Raw genomic sequence first — 17,652 nt, forward strand, 5'->3', positions numbered from 1 at the left:
GGTCCCTTTGAAAGCAATAGACCGATTCCGTATGGGTTTCATGGTCGCAGCCTACGTATTTCCTGTCGGCGGACTCGACGTAGCTGCGGGGGTAAAACCCTCACCAGGCGCACCTCTTCCACTACAGTGAACGGCAGAGTGACTGATGTTAGTTTGCCTCAAACTTTACTCCTTTACCTGCTTTTTTACTAACACTAACATTACAAAGATGCCCAGAACATCGAGATGAACCTGTGTAGTTTATGGCTGCTCCAACAGTTCAGTCAGACAACTCACGAATAGATTAAACAATATTTATTGAAGAATGAGTAATGAGTGTGCATATGATATTTGACTTGGCGTTCGGCTCTGCTGGATTTCTCCCTGCTCGGCATGATTAAGCAACATCCTAAAACATAAGAGCAGGGAGATAGATATACAATAACCCCCCCCATGGGGAGCATAGATAGCAGAGCCCACCGGTGGTGCTGGGGTGGTGGTGGGAGAAAACATCACAACAACCGGGGAACCATGAGCAGAGGAAGGCAGGAAGAGCATGGAGTCTAGTGAGCTTAAGTAGCCTGCCCACTTAGTCAGCTGACTGCCGCATCAGCGAATGACGTGAGAGACTTGCACACACGTATACTCCCACATAGTAATGCAGCATGTTAACCCCTTGAGCATAGTATGGGCCTTTGAGCAAGCAAGAACTTCCCTTGAGGTTGACTGACTGAACTGACTCCGCCGCTCCGCGTGCTGCGTTTGATTTCAGTCAGACAACTCACGAATAGATTAAACAATATTTATTGAAGAATGAGTAATGAGTGTGCATATGATATTTGACTTGGCGTTCGGCTCTGCTGGATTTCTCCCTGCTCGGCATGATTAAGCAACATCCTAAAACATAAGAGCAGGGAGATAGATATACAATAACCCCCCAACACACATACCTTTCGGTGAACTCTCACCGTTGATCCGGGCAGGTGACCCACTATGAATGCACAGTGACGAAATGCGAATATGCATTTCTGGAGCCTGCACGGATTGCTAACCCCCCCAACAAAGCAGAACCGAGAACGCCCTACGGGCACACCCGGGCAGATGTCCCAAACATCCGGGCAGATATCCCACTCGATAGTGACGAAATGCAACGGCTATGCATTTTCTGGATCTTGCGCGGATATTTTAACTTATGTGAGCTATGTGTAGCCATGACTGCGAGCCGTGAGGCTTATCTCTGAGAAAGTAATGTGTGGGGTGAAAGCCGGACTCAAAACCCGTTGGTTTGGAGTACAAGCCTATACTAAGCTTAAGCTGAAAAAGGCCTGCATGGCTACGCTTGCCGATAGGCCATTCCTCTATGCCACTATAGAGGAATATTCTACGCTGCTTTCGCAGGGCTTACGTGTAGTGCAACGCCAATGTTCCTCTACTGCCAGTATGAGGACACACCATTGGCCCAATTACGCCGACGTTCCTTATGAGGAAACGCCATCAGCCTACGGGAATTCTCAACCGATACACATCCGGGCAGATGTCCCACTCGATAGTGACTCGAGAGTGCAAGCTATGCATTTCTGGATCCTGCACGGATACACGTGAGCTGCGTGTAACTATGGCGCATGCCATAGCCGTGAGGCTTACCTGAACTATTTCACAGATCTTACATGTAGTGCAACCATTTAAGTTACCCCAACGTTCCTCTAACGCCAGAGTGAGGAACCACAATTACCCCGATGTTCCTTTAATGCCACTGTAGAGGAACATCAACGAACCATTATTAACATTAGCTTGTGACATGCCACCAATTGAACTACCCCCAGCGACCACCGTATATGAAGGTAATAAGATTACCATTCCTGATTGAATACAGCACTTGCACTCATTACATCCTGAATAAACAACTGAAAGCTCTTCCGATTAGATGCACATGATGATGATTCATGGGCAGATGAGGACCATGGCCTGAGTTTCAGGTGGCGACTGGTGCATCAGCGTGGCAGTAGAATCGGGAGTAGCCAGGGAATGTGCTGAGGAGACCGATAGCCGATTAAGCAGGGCTTACGCCACCTTACGGAATCCGGAACGCAGCCGGAGCAGGTTGCCCAATGTAGAACTAAAAGACACGAGCAGAGACAGAGTTACTTATACTTCATCCTGACTGAATGAATTAAAGAGTGAATAGGGGATCCTAAGCACGGAGAGACTTCCCACACCCACGAGCCGAGATACCAATACTTAAAGAGAAGCCTTAGATCTTAATCCTAAACTATTTAAACACCCAAGTGATAATAATAATAAACTTTATTTGTATAGCACCTTTCATCCATAAATGCAGCTCAAAGTGCTTCACAGGGCAGGACACAAAAATATAATACAATAAAACACAAGTGGTTAAAATGATAGAACAATGGCAAGAACAAAATTGAATATAAGAACATAAAATAAACTAGAAAATTCGCAATTATGGTTGCCGCAATTGTTGATTTTGTAACCTAGTTTCTTTTCAGCCAGTGCCAATTATGTAATGTAATCCTGGGCGCTAAACTTCCTCTGCCAACCTGGGGGGGGCAGCGGACTGACATCATGCCTCCTTCTATGCATGAGGAGTCCAAGCTGCTTCTGAATGTCTCTCCTTATAATACAAGTGGAATCATTGTCTATCCATGTCAATTGCTGGTCTATAGCAGATTTGAATGCTATATTCATTATTTTGGGGACAACCCAGTCAAGGACCCCACTTTGAGAAGTAGTACATAATCTCATTCTGTATCATGAAATATAATAATTAATTAATATGCATGGTTAATCTTGCACAGTTCTTGATTTCTGTAGTGAAACTCCAAAAACCTATGTTACAGTGTCAGAGTGACATATCTTTAAAAACAAAAGATTTTTTTTTTTTTTTTTTTTTTTTTTTTTTTTTTTTGTGGACAAATGAAAGACTGAGAAAGACTGTTTGATCAAAATACATTTGACCATGTTGACTTAGTGGTCCGGGCACACTTGGCTCTAAAGTAGCTTGACAGCGCATGGTGAGTCTACAGAGGGTGCGTGTCTGAGCTCGAATGGAAGTTTATTCCAGGCCGTTGGGCCGTAGAAGCAAAAAGCTGCCTCTTTTTGTGCATTCTTTTAGGCACTTCAAGTAGGCCAGCATGGAGGACCTGATAGAGACCCTTTATGAATTAACTTAAATGAGCGGCATATGCTCTCAAGCGGCCTTTGAGCAATTGATTCTGAGCTTTAAAGAAGTTAAGCTTCATGTCATGCAGACCCGAGAACTGTTCGATACCACTCTCCAGAACTAAGATGAGATGACCCATGCAAGCAATCTATAAATAATGGTGCAGGATCGACAGCGCTGCAGCCTGCACATGGGTGATGGTGATGGACTTACTTCTTCGCTAGATACTAGAACCATCACTTCGAAGAAACCCAACCGGCCCACACCGGCTGAAGAAGCATTGGTGAATCTCCTGACTGAGCGACCCGGGACATCTGTGATTGAGCTGAAAGAAAGCTTAGGACCAAAAGATCATCTGGGGTTCATGACCTGATGAACGAATGAGCCACAGATAACAGATAAAACATGATATGCTTTGAGAGAAAGCATGCCTATATGTGTGCCTGTCCTGGATAGCCACTTTTTGTATTAAATATTATTAATAATTAATTAATATAATTAATTAATTTAACACAGCGCTAAACAGCTTCTATGAACAAAGGCTACGGTTGATTGATAACATATATGCAATTAACTATGAATTGATTACTGTCATCCAATGCCATTAGTTGCAATAACTAAGATGGGCAGAAAACAGCCTTGCCGAGTCATGAGGCCCGAGGGCAGGAGCCTAACTCTTGATTCAGTAGAGTGAGCAGATGATGTACACGTACAGCCCCTGGACGTGACGCTAGTATGACGCAGGGACTTACTCCATTCCGACCATTGGTGCCGAGTGCAGAGGATACCTATGACATAATTATCCTGTTGGGTTAAGGTTAGGGTTAGGGTTAGGGTTACACTTGGATACATTTTCCTAATGCTGTTACTCAATACTATAGTGGCACTGAGCGACATCAAATCAATTACTGATCTGAATACAACTGGCAGAGTACAATCCCAAGACTGCACCGGGGAAACCACAACCACAAGCACTGCGACACGGAAGCCAAGCTTGCTGCGAACATAGACATAGTCTATGGCTGCCTTCCTTCAACCCGGATCCTCTCACGGATAAGTGATGAATTATTGCTTACGAGTTCAATTTAGAGCTCCTGGCAGTGGATGTTAGCTGTGCAGAAATGAAGCAACGCAGCGAGCTGCTAACCTACCACCTTCTGAAACATCTTCAGTCCCACGAAGCAACTGCCATTACCTAATCCCACTCAAGGACTGATCAACAGAACATACAATATGAATCTGAGACATTAAAAGTGACAAATGGGCAATGGGACGCACGGTGACAAGACGCTATATACGTGTACGTATATATTGATCTGAACTTCTGACCTCAAAGAAGGTGAGGAGGGTATACACTAGAGAGACTAGACCGACAGCTAGATAGGCTTGAGGGGCGGACGGAGGCAGCAGTTTGTTAAGGCTTTCAGCTCTTCTCCAAGACAGCTCAACCCGTATAGAGAAGCTGAGACATGATACCACGACAGAGGAAGCACTAATTAAATGCCCATTAAGAAATACATCCAAAATAAACAGCTAGAAACAAATCTTACAGGAGTAAATAAACTAGACAGAAGGCTATGGCACTTGACATGAGATTACTGCAAATGCAATTTGCAATCTTAACCTACTTTAATATGACACTGCACATAACAGAATTGATTAAGATGAATTAACAATAACTTATGTTATGATACTGTCCTGAATGGAAACATGGAAAACTTTAAGAATAATAACTATGCCACATATAAATTCAAAACTGAAACATAATAAATCACATGGAGAAAGGGTGCTAGCTTTAGCATTAGTTTAGCATGAACAAACCCTCATGGCAATGAGGAAACCTCAACAACCACATGGCTACAAGCAGTAAAGCACCAAATCTATAGAGATTGCCATTGAGGTAGTTAACTCACGGCAATACTTTCAAAGCACATATAAAAAGTGTTAAGTAATACTAGAGTAAGCAGAGTGTGACTGAAGTCTTGCTTCAAAATTAATGAACTGGAGACAAACAGGCAGCAGAGTTGCCAGATCTTGAGAAAGAAAGCAACTAGGTGTAGAACCTTCCCATACCTAGGACTCACCACGTGAGAACTTAGTTTACAATATATATACCTTAATGACTACAAGACTTGAAACAATACATTTCATGGACGAGGTCATTTGGATCTATGACAGAACCCCAGAACAACGATTAACTACAGAAAACAAGCCCAAAGTTGCTTATAAAAGCGCATGTGGCAACCACTGCACATGAGTTGAGGACCCATAGCTGGAGGGGACAAACACTGCACCTGAGCTGACTTGGCAAAACATCAGCAAAATGAAAGCGTGGCTTTGACTGTAGACACTAGACACGTACCACATTACAATAGAAGCTGCAGCACTGTCTGTGCATCCGGCTTAATTACCAGAACAGGCTATTATGAAGCTTGATGAAGCCACATAATCGAGCTCAGCAGCATTAGCAGCCTCATATCAAACTTAATATTGTGCATACAACCTGCAGGCCCTTATCACAGCATGGACAGAAGCTGAGAAGCATAATTTAAGCAGCAGTAGCTGCACACGCGGACAGCAAAGGCAGCAGCAATAACCACGAGGAACAGAAAACATCACAACAACCGGGGAACCATGAGCAGAGGAAGGCAGGAAGAGCATGGAGTCTAGTGAGCTTAAGTAGCCTGCCCACTTAGTCAGCTGACTGCCGCATCAGCGAATGACGTGAGAGACTTGCACACACGTATACTCCCACATAGTAATGCAGCATGTTAACCCCTTGAGCATAGTATGGGCCTTTGAGCAAGCAAGAACTTCCCTTGAGGTTGACTGACTGAACTGACTCCGCCGCTCCGCGTGCTGCGTTTGATTAGTGGCAACATAAAAATAAAATAAAAACGGAATGTCTAATATCCACCGCGGTGGCGGAGACCAGAGCCATTGAGCAATGGTTGAGACAAAGCAGTGAAAGATACATAACGCCAGTCTTACCCAATACCAAATATTTCTGTTTTATTAACACAAGGCTGCTGTACTTTATACCTCATACTTTAAATGCTTAGTATGAGGTATAAAATACAGCAGCCTTGTGTTCATAAAACAGAAAGATTGGGTATTGGGTAAGACTGAAATTATGTATCTTGCAGGATTCTTCACTGCTTTGTCTCAACCATTACTCAATGGCTCTGGTCTCAGCCATCGCGGTGGATATTAGACATTCCGTTTTATTTTATTTGTTATGTTGCCACTACTGTTGGAGCAGCCATAAACTACACAGGTTCATCTCGATGTTCTGGGCATCTTTGTAATGTTAGTGTTAGTAAAAAAGCAGGTAAAGGAGTAAAGTTTGAGGCAAACTAACATCAGTCACTCTGCCGTTCACTGTAGTGGAAGAGGTGTGCCTGGTGAGGGTTTTACCCCCGCAGCTACGTCGAGTCCGCCTACAGGAAAGACGTAGGCTGCGACCATGAAACCCGTACGGAATCGGTCTATAGGAAACACTCTGTTTGAGGTGAGAAGTAGTGTAGATTTCCCTCCTATACACAGGTTTAATGTTTGTCTTTATTTCAATGTTTGTTTTGTAAACGCCATTGACAATGAAGGTCACATTTACATTATAATGTAACTCATTACGTCATATTGTCTCTTTATTGTTAATGGCGTTTAATGTTTGTGTTGGCACAGTTTGTTTTACATCAACATCACCTAATCATCGAGTTAGACTTTAATATATTAGCGCCCCTCACTTCACACGGGTGTGATTTCTGTAGTTTAAATTAAATTATAAAATTAATGGAGAATTTACATCATATGTAGACAAACACAAACATTAAATGCAATTGACAATGAATGGAGAATTTGTAGACGAGCAAATCGGCTATATTTTTGTCCCACACAAAGATTCAATTCCATTAACGATGAAGTAATAGATGAGAAGAGCGCCCCTCACTTTACACGGGTGTGATTTTTATAATTTTTTATAGATGCTTATTAATTAACTGTAGAAGCTTGGTAGCTCTGTGTCTTAGACTTAGAATGGGTTCCGGGGACGCCCAGGGGTTTTTGGGGGGGTTCCAGGGGTCCACAGCAAAATGTGTTAATATACAGTAGCGTCACAATCATTTTAACCACTTTAACCATATTCTATAGAGCATCGCAGTCCCGCCCCCTTTCATGACGACGCCAGGCCCAGGAAATTAATCCCAATGCATTTTTCCAATAGACATTTCAAAAAGTATTTATTTAAAGACCTTTTAAGCGTCGTACAAAGCCAACTCGAGTCGTGACAAATCATGACAACAAACACAATATTTTGGACCAAATAAATAATTAAAAAGAAGAAAAACAACAAAAAGTGTTGTAACCTGCCGTTTTTTTCTACTTTCTAATTCTTTGTTTGGCCCAAAACATCGTGTTTATTGTCATGATTTGTCACGACAAGAGTTGGCTTTGTCCGTGGCGTAAACGTCTTTAAATAAATACTTTCTGAAAAGTCTATGAGGATTTATGAGTCTAACGGGGATTTATTTTCTGGGTCTCTTGAGGGGGTGTGACTGCGACGCTCTATATGGTGGATATTCAAAAATAGCAGATATACAAGCTCATATCGCATCACTTTGTGCCACACTATGAAAGATCTTGAAAATGTGTGTCTGACTTGCCCCAGGTATGAAAACAGCTTGTCGTCAGATGTGTGCTGGCAACAGGCAAGTGGAAAGTGTGGCTGTATGCCCCCCACCCGCATCACCTCTGATTTTGGAGACACCACAGAAGAAGAGGAGGTGCAGAGGGATCCACGAGCTGGCTCTACTTCACAATTAGAGGAGGCGCAGGTTAGATATAACTACTATTTTAGTGTGCCAATGTTCCAAAAGGAGAAACACTGTTGTTACCAATATTACTATTCTCAAAATCCCCACTGAAATCACCCTCTGTCCCCTATCTACAGCCCACTTCTGGCAAAAAAAGAGATAAAGTGTGAATTCAAACAAATTGTTACTTTAAAGAGTCGTTGACGATCATGTTGTTACTAAATTAGAACTGCAAAAGGCAAAACTGCCTCCCCCTGGCCAGCCGGGGCGCCTGATCGAGGGGAAAGGAACTGGTTTGAAATAATGTGTTCCTTCCATGCGCTACGTCCGGCTGGGGAAACTCCCCTCTGTCAGGTGAAAAGAAGCAGCTTGGACTCCTCATGCATAGAAGGAAGCATGAGGTCAGTCCGCTGCCCTCCCCAGGTTGGCAGAGGAAGTGTAGCGCCCAGGATTACATTAGATAATTGACACTGGGTGAAAAAATGGGTTGCCAAATCGTGGGATAAAAAATTAAAAATGTAAGAAGAAAAAAATAACTGCAAAAATCTTTTCCATTTGACAGGTTGACCCACGTAAATATTCCCACAGCAGCTCAGCAGAACGCTTCCTGGACAACTCTCACTCCTCTCTGGATCGGGCCTGTGGAGTGGGGTTTGGGGAGCTAGACTGTGGCCGCTCATGTGACTACAAAGTGGGCTCCCCCTCCTATCTGGATAAGATCGCATGGAGGGAGGGCAAGCCACAACATTACTCTGAACCCAAGCTGATCTTGGACCTGTCCAACTGGAAACGCAACATTAAAAGCCCACCTGCCCCTGTTCAGCCCATAGGGTATGTTGTGGGCGACCCAGAGGACACGAAGACAGAGACGGCAGAAAAGGGGCAACAGAAGGGCGAGGAAACTGGCGATTTATTCCAAGAGATTTCTCGTTGGGTGGAGAGCACGCAATCTCGGCTCCACTCCCCCAGCCCTCCTACAGAGCCCTTGTGCTACACGTCCTCTCCTCCTCTCCCTCTGTCCCCTACTGATGTCCCTCCTTCAGTCTTCCGGCGCTGCCAAGATGTTTTTCGGCAGCCATCGGTTGACTGCGATGATAGTGGCAGTGGCAGACTAAGTCCTCTTCCCCCAATCACCTCTTCCTCCAACTCCCTTCCCTCGCTTTTACCCTCCTCTCCCACCTCCACTCTTGCAGGTCAGTCAGCTCAGACGGCCTCTCCTTTCACCTCTCATCCCCTCCCTCCCCCAGTAACTCCTTCACCTTCCTCCGCGTCTTCCTGTTTTCAGGTGTTGGATTGTGATCGTCTGTCATCACTGCCTGCAGAACAGGAAGAGAGGCTCTTTGACCTGGACGTATTCATCTCACGCGCGTTGAAACTGTGCGGGCAGCGTGATGAGAAAAGGGAAGGAACGGAGGAGGAACTGATGGATGAAACCAAACAGATGCACGTTAAGAGAAGGATGCCCAAACTTCCAGAGCATCGGCCTTCCCTGCCAAAGACTCCCAACTCTTGATGTCAGGTGAGCCTTGAGTCAGAAATGTTATTCAATTTAGCCAGCAGGCTTTACATAGCGAGGGCCAGGATATGAAAATATCAGATCTACAAGCTCACAACTTGATAGGCTATTTTTGGCATGCGTACATGCATGTACAAATTAGGCTGTAGTCTTTGAAGATGGTTACCCTGCTGAAAACTTCATTAGTCTCTTTAGGTGTAGATATAGGAATGGTACATCAGTACAAACGTCACTTGAACATGTGATTTTGGCAGTGCTTTCAGTTCATAAACAGGATAGATGTGAATAATATCTGGGTTTAAAAAGAAAGCATTTTAGACAATACCCTGGCCTGATGTACGTTGTCTGCGGCAAATACGATATAAAGCAACTCTTGTAGAATGTAAATCAGCATTAGTTCGATACACTGTGTGATGATACATCAAAGCAAATGTCTGATGGTTTGCACCATAATGGGTCATGAAGCAGTCAGTTATTGTTATATTCTATTGCAAAATGTCAGCAACGGACAGTTATCAGACTGATAATGACAGTGGAGCTATTGCATACGGCACAACAACAATAACTTGGGGGGGTGAAGAGAGTTTATTTATGGAATCTCTGCTTGGGTTTGATTGTGTATAGCTGTTCTTCCAAACAGGCTCTAAACAGGCTCCCCTGTCAATTATGTTATTCTGCGTGTCAAACAGTCTTCCTGATGTGAAATTAAGCAAATAATCAGTGACACGGGACATTATCTTTTGTTTGTCAGCTGGAGTTTTTTATTGCTCCAGAGAAATGAGTCTGAATGTAATCAGTGAAAAGCTGAGCAACCATAACATAATGTTGAATTTAAATGTGGTCACTCATCACTGTTTTAACACTCCTACACAGTACTTTAGTACTGAGCTCTCGCACTACAATATGCCTTTTAAACTTGTATAAAATCCCAAATTTGTTGTGTTGTTTTGTCATAATTTATTGTTATGCTGTAGTAGTATATTTCTGAAGACTGTTGCTAATGTGATATCTATGTTATCTACTGGCATCATGTGGGTTTCTTTAGTGGTTTATTGTAAGTTATTATTCAGCAGTTAAATTTGTTAACTTATGGTTTGATAATAAGCTGCAATATCAGTCACTTAAGCAGTCACAAGGGCAAATCAAGGGTATGTTTGATGCACCATATACACGGTCATCATCTGCTGTATTCTTATAGTGTCACTCTAAAAGCATCAGAAGGACGAGTCCGAACTGATCAGAAAGATATTGTTCAGTTTTTGTTCATGTTATGCTCTGAAATTAACAGCTAAGTGCAAAACATATACACTATATAGCCTACCCTATTATATTTTAAGGCATTATCACAGACTTTGGAGAATGTGGTCCCTTTTATGATATTTATATAGCAAAAGGAATGACATCTTGCATAATATAATATTACTGTGCTTATTACATTTAAAGATATGGGCTACATTATACAAAACATATATTTTTGAAATAATTTTCTATCTACTGTAGACTGTTAGGCTGTAGACCCACTATACAATACTAATAATTCTGATATCTGATGTCTCCTCGCCAAGTTAATTAGATGAATGTATATACAGTAGAACAAATGTATTGGGTTTTTGCTCGTTTAAACCTTTTTTTTATCAGGTCAGTGCTAAATTGACCTGACTAGCCCTAATTTAATAGGACTTTATATTGATTGTAAGGAGATGCAAAATACTCCTCGGCTAGTGCCAAAAAACACAAGTAATCTTGAATCTCATTCCTGTATTCATGTTTAATCTGAACTTAATACCCAGTACTCAGGCCTACACCATTCTTTTAATTGCACACCCTCTTTACCTTAACCCATAGAGGTCCAGTACACAGTAAAATCCAGATTGTTAAGAGTTTAAAATGTACTTACTCTCTCAGAGTTAGATTTGACTGGTAGCCAAATGGGCCACAGGTGTTTAATGAATTTTAGAAAACCACTGCCATCGTTGAAAAAAGGAGTAGTCTTGCACACTGTCTTCACTTAAAGGTCAGTTGACCAAAACATTGTACTGTCTGGAAGTCTTTAAAGGAACTGGTTGGAATAACGTGTTTGTTCCACGTGCTACATTCCTACCGGGCTAACTCCCCCCAGTCAGGTGATACACTGACACGAAGGTAGACCGGAACGCCCACAAACGTCACGTCCGGTTTTAGCCTGGGGTAAAGAAAATGGCCTCCCCATAGTTATAATAGCGTACGATCCTTTGAATCACTTTCAGTGCGATTTGTTGGATGATAGAAATATTGACAACCAAGAAAAATCCATCAGAAGGACATCTGGAACGCAATCATTCAGTCGCCCTCGGAAAGTTGACTTATTATTAAGTATACAAGATGATTTGGCCATGCTTCACATGGTGATACATGATGTTACAATCCTAGAAGTAACGGTATCTTCTGCATTGTTCAATAAAAAGATACGGGTACTTATACCCACCCTAGCAGAATTGTAACATCCATGGGGTGAGCACTTTATATTTGCAATCTGAACATTTGTGTAGGCGTAAGCCGTAAGGACTGTAAATGGAGACTGTGCTTAAAACACTTCAGGCCAGGGCTACCATGAGCTCACAGCGCATTGCGGATTGCGACCTGTTGTGAGTTTGTAGATTTTTGGTTTATGCCGTCAGAGTCAGATCTGATTATCCTTATCTCTTTATACTTTATTACATGCATCAAGTTGCACAAACAAGCACCACCGAATTCATTAAAACGTGTTCTATAAACATCATTGATGAATTAATGGCTTTTAAAAATGTATATTATGATAAGTTTCAGTGATCATATCTATAGAAAAGTGTCTCTTACCATGCGAATATATCAGGCCATTGTGTTGTTGGATCATGTCCAGCAGCCAAGGAAAACGTTCCAATCGAACGCTAGCTTGTTTCATTTTCTAAATTAGTGTTCCTTGTCGAGTGGCAACAAGGAACAAGAAAAAGGGCGTTTGAAATAGAAATAGAACAGAATAAATAAATAAGTGAAGACAGTGTGTGTGCACGACTACTACATTTTTATTTTATAACAGCGCCGGCGTCCCTCTCTTAAGCAACTGTTAGCTTGTGTCCAAAAATACTAAAAACCACTGCCTGCCAAAACATTTACTGTACTTGGCCTCACAAGAAATAACATGTTTGTTTTCACAGGGTGTCAATTCTCTTTTACTCTAGAAATTGTAATTTAAAATCTTGTGATAATTAGTAATGTTTTATCCAAAGACATTTCTGATAACCAAACATTGTATCCGATCTGAACTGAGCAAGCTGACAATGCAGTTTAGTAAATAACTCTCCAAATGTATCTAGGCAATAGTATAGTAGTCTTGGGCTATACAAAATACATGCAGAACATTCAACACTGGGAATGTAATAGCCTTGTTACAGCATGACTTTACACATTATTTATTACTACAACTGATAAGAGACACCTCCTTAATTATTAATTAATGAATTATCCTTAATTATAGAGCCATTCCCAGTTGAAAAGTAAACATTTTGACATTTTTCCTTTGTCAAGTATGCTTTTGCAGCTGTCGGCAGTGATTTTTCCCCCCACACCTGTTCTGAAATGGTTGACTTCATCTTATCTTACATGATGCATATGCCCACCTACACACTGTAGCAAACTGTCACTTTAATAGTCTGAACACAGTGTGAGAATTACTACGGTTGCTTCTACTGCTATAGCACATGCAGTTTACCTCACATACCTGAACTAGAACTAGGAATCAGTGGTGGAAAAAGTACTCTGGAAAAAGTATCAATACTGTCATGCAGAAACATTCTGTTACAAGTAAAAGTCTGGTAACCAAAATGTATTTGAGTAAAAGTAATAAAGTATTGGCATCAAAATAAAAATATCTGCAATTTTCAAATAGCCAAAGTTTAAAGGAGCATTCAGTGATTTGGGTGATTTGGAAAACCCCCTGGTAACCAGTAGTGTACATGCATGCACTAGAGTCAGTGGGGGACATGCGGCAGGCCAACCGCACACACACCAAGGTCCTCCCCCGCTCGATCATGATTCCCGGAAGGCCCCTCTCTATCCTGATTGGATGAAGACTGGGCCACCTAGCCAAAAACAAAACCTACGGTTTTTTGACCCCCGGGGGTTATAACTGGGGACATGGAGGAACTCCTTATATGGTCAGCACACTCTATAGTAGGGAGGAATATCACAACAAAACAAAAACAGAAGCAATGTTTGAATTAAGTGAAATCACTGAATATACCTTTAAATAGGTCTGAAGTGGTAAAGGTGTGTCTTGTAATAATAACCAACTTTTCTTGTGACCACCGCCAGAGCCGAAGAGTTTGATCAATCCTCAAGGGGGACCGTCCCCCCGTCCCCGCAGCCCCGCCTCCCCGCACCCCCCGTCCCCCGTCGCAGCGCGGAAAAAAATAAGTTGTTGTTTTTGCTGGTACTTTTAAAGCAGCTTCTATAGGCCAATGTCCAAGCCAATGTGAGGACTTTCAGGACTATATTATTATAGAGAGAGAGAGAGAGAGAGAGAGAGATACGGAGGGAGAGAGAGAGATCATAGGCGGCGGGTGCGTTTTACCTTTGGGTAGGCTACAGAATTGCGTTGGGGGGGGGGGGGGGGGGGACTGTCGCGGCCGAGCGAAGCGAGGCCCCCACCGCGGATTTATTTATTTCCCAAATGGTCTAAAAATGAGTTATTTTAGCATACTTTTACCAATGAATTAGCCTATAGGCCTACACAGACAACGACTGATCAGCCTATTTTGGACGATATGGGTCTTTTCTCGAGTCAGTTTGTAGTCTCACTAGTCTGTGTAGGGTTAGGTCTCTTTGGTGAATTCTTGATCAGTGTTATTATGTCATGACTCAAGAACAACTACCATGAAATTCTGACACGCTGGCTAGGTGAAAACAAAAGAAACCCGATTAGCATTTGAGTACTTTTTAACACCTCTTGGACGGCTGGCGGAGTAGTCTCTCAAGACAGACTGTTGCCTCGCAACAATTGAGGAACAACAGGGGAGGCGCTGTTTTCCCGAATATTTGACGATGGGATTCTCATATTGCCGGCGGAGAGGTCCAAAATGCTTGGAATTCCCAGAAAATATGTAATGTAAATGCAAAATGTCCACGAAAATCTTCATGGGGGCCTAAAGGGGCCCTGGGAATCTTCATGGGGGCTGCGGCCCCGTGGCCCCCACAGACTCTACGTGGTTGACCACCGCGCTCTGACTTGTGGTGCGTTACCCGTTCAAATCATATAAAAATAACGGGTCGCACACACCAAGACTGCATTTTTTTGTTTTGCATAATGGAAGACAACTTTTCAGCTATCCAGCCTTCATCAGTTTTTATAATAATAACCACAATCTACAAAGCAATCTGAGAAGAACCCATCTGCAAATAAAGGAGAACTGCCCTCTTTTTTTTACGTTAGTCAACAGTCTGTCTCGAGACTCGAGAGCCTATCTACAAAGCAACAGTCTGTAGACTATCTACAAAGTAACTAGTAACTAAAGTTTTCAAATAATTTTAGTGGAGTAAAAAAGTACAATATTTGCCTTTTGAGATGTAGTAGAGTAAAAGTAAAAGTATTGAAATTTCGACATAGTCTCCAGTGAAGTAAAAGTAAATAACAAAAGTACAGTACTTGAGTAATTGTAATTAGTTACTTTCCACCACTGCTAATAATTACTTAATATAAATTCTGCATATAATCTGTCCACATTTGAGCCACGGGATCTCTGCTGTACACGGAATAAAATAGCAATTAAATTAATAATTGTATGGCCCACAATTAACACAAATAATGCACATGGTTGGTTGCTGAATCCTGAGGTTGAAGCAAGGTACCTCAGTACACATGATGCTTCCAGTTTGCTGAATGTAATTAGGCTCTCCCTCCTGCATGAAAAAAATGCTTAAACCTTGTTTTAATTGTCTGCATCACTTTGTGGACCTGTCAAATCTTGTAGGTTCTTGTATTTGTAACATGCTTTAAGGAGGCTTTTCATGGGAGATGAACTGTGAGCTTTTTTTATGCTGGACATTTTAAGTACTGTCTCCTTTTGCAGTTTCTGTTTTTGCTGACAAATGTGTAATAAATAATACTTCTAAAATGGTTATTTGAATTGTGTTCGCTACTTACACTAAACATGTTTGTCCTGGTGTGTAGCTGCTTATGCCCACAGTGAACACTGGTGAGCGAAGGCTGGATCATGGAAGTAGTTTTATCAAAACTACTTACATGAGCCTTGACCTTGACCTTGATGAAGTAAGTAAGGTACAAGCATGGGAGGCTGCAGCATGAACAAGAACTGGGAAAAGCTGACAGTTATGGGTGAATCAATCTATTAATTATCACCAGTTTTTTATGTAACAAAAAAGGGGGCTTCAGTAGAACAACTTCTAGGTTAGCCTATACCCTCTATAGGCTACTATAGGAGAATTGGCTAAAAGTAGGGTACTCATTGTAGAGTAGTGTTTGTTCAGTAAGGTGCCTGTCTATATACAGCTCTTTAAGTTACCAGATCGGGATACCAATTGTAGCCATGAATGAAGGATAACTCATAAAGAATCAACAAGTGAAATTGGAAGTGATGAAACAACAAAGAGCAGACAAAACAGGAAATTTAACTTGAAAACCGGAAAAATGGGGAAACGAGAACGAGATTAAAACCAAAGAGAAAACACTTATTTATTGAAAACTACGGACTAATTCATTCTACAAGCACCCCGTATGCCTCTCTAACATTTGGGTAAGCACCTTATATTTTGCATTTGTATTTTGTACATGTGCTCAGCTGCATATGGTGCCGTTCTCACCTCTCAGGGAAATGAACACTTTTAGACTCGTAGATTGAAAATGTAAAAATCGATCAAATAGCCTACATACGATAATCTAAATCTCAGGCTAACCAGGAAGCTGAAGATTGATTCAAAGTAGCCTGCATCGGCTGGATCCCTATCCTTTTAATATTCTATGCTGGATCCTCGTTGCCAGAAATTCACGCTTTATGAACATGAAAAAGTATAGTGAAGAAATCAATCAATATGGACTGCAGGTGTGCATCAAGTTGAAACGGTCACCAGAGGACGCCAAAGTTCTGGGCTGGTCATCTGAGACAAATAATGAGCTGAACAAAGTTCCAAGGACAAAGAGAGGATGAGAGAGAGAGAGAGAGAGAGAGAGAGGATTAGGGTCCGTGTATATTACGGCCATAAAAATGGACCATTTGAATTCTAATTTCGTATTTGACAAACACAAACGGTATTCAGAATACGGTTTGGTGTTCTGAAAACTGTTTGTTAAATATATAAATGGTAAATTAAAACATAGAATATGGTTCGTTTTCTGAATACTGTTTAGAAATTGTTCATTAAAAACTTAGAAATAGGTATTTAAAACGAAAATATAACCCGATTCTAGATTTTCGTTGGTCGTTCGAAACAAATTAAGAATTCAAAACAAGACGCACCGCGACCTGTAGCCTACTGTGTTCTCTGGTTCATTTCTCTGCTGTAACGTCCCTCCCTTTCCCTTAAAAGGGGACGGGCGCTTGACCACGGCCGTCTTGAGTGACAGGCAGGCTGTGCTGCTGTTACTGCAAGCAGACACAGGCAGCGCTGTTGACGATCGCACCAGGCGATATTATATTTGATGTATCCTTTATTATAGTTCTTTATGCGCGCTTTTAGATCACATTTTAACGCACTGATGTAGTGATGTTATTATATGCCTTTATCTTCTGGATGATTGAACCTCAATGGAAACGGTGCCACTGATTAAACATGCGCATTATATGGTTAAATGGGCCCTAAGAGATGCAGAAATTAACTAGAAAAAGTGCCCTTCTGGGCACAGGTCTCCACCAGGAGGATAGGAGAGTGTGTGATGTTTGGCAAAATGTTTAGGAGTAATTTAAACGTGTGTGTGTGTGTGTGTGTGTGTGTGTGTGTGTGTGTGTGTGTGTGTGTGTGTGTGTGTGTGTGTGTGTGTGTGTGTGTGAGACACACAACTTGGCCTGTTGTAGCGCCACCATGAGGCTGATTTGAAAACTGTCAAGTGGCATTTCCTCCTCAGCCTATAGTGGGAATAGGCATGCACGGCTTGGAAAGCCGTGGATATGCACGGTTTGGGATACACTGCCATG

The 17,652-nt window shown here is 42.0% G+C and overlaps 1 protein-coding gene across 1 annotated transcript in view; it reads left to right on the top strand.

Moving 5' to 3' along the window:
- Positions 1 to 11,928, top strand: part of mapk4 (mitogen-activated protein kinase 4) — a 30,924-nt gene extending 18,996 nt beyond the window's left edge. The window contains exons 8-9 of the mRNA XM_083784617.1: positions 7,830 to 7,995; positions 8,537 to 11,928. Coding sequence (XP_083640743.1) covers positions 7,830 to 7,995; positions 8,537 to 9,487 — 1,117 coding nt within the window. The 3' untranslated portion in view covers positions 9,488 to 11,928. The remainder of the gene's footprint in view (positions 1 to 7,829; positions 7,996 to 8,536) is intronic.
- The last annotated feature ends 5,724 nt before the right edge of the window (positions 11,929 to 17,652 follow it).

This window comes from Protomyctophum parallelum (assembly GCF_964188405.1).
Source record: "Protomyctophum parallelum genome assembly, chromosome: 15".
NCBI classification, from domain to species: domain Eukaryota; kingdom Metazoa; phylum Chordata; class Actinopteri; order Myctophiformes; family Myctophidae; genus Protomyctophum; species Protomyctophum parallelum.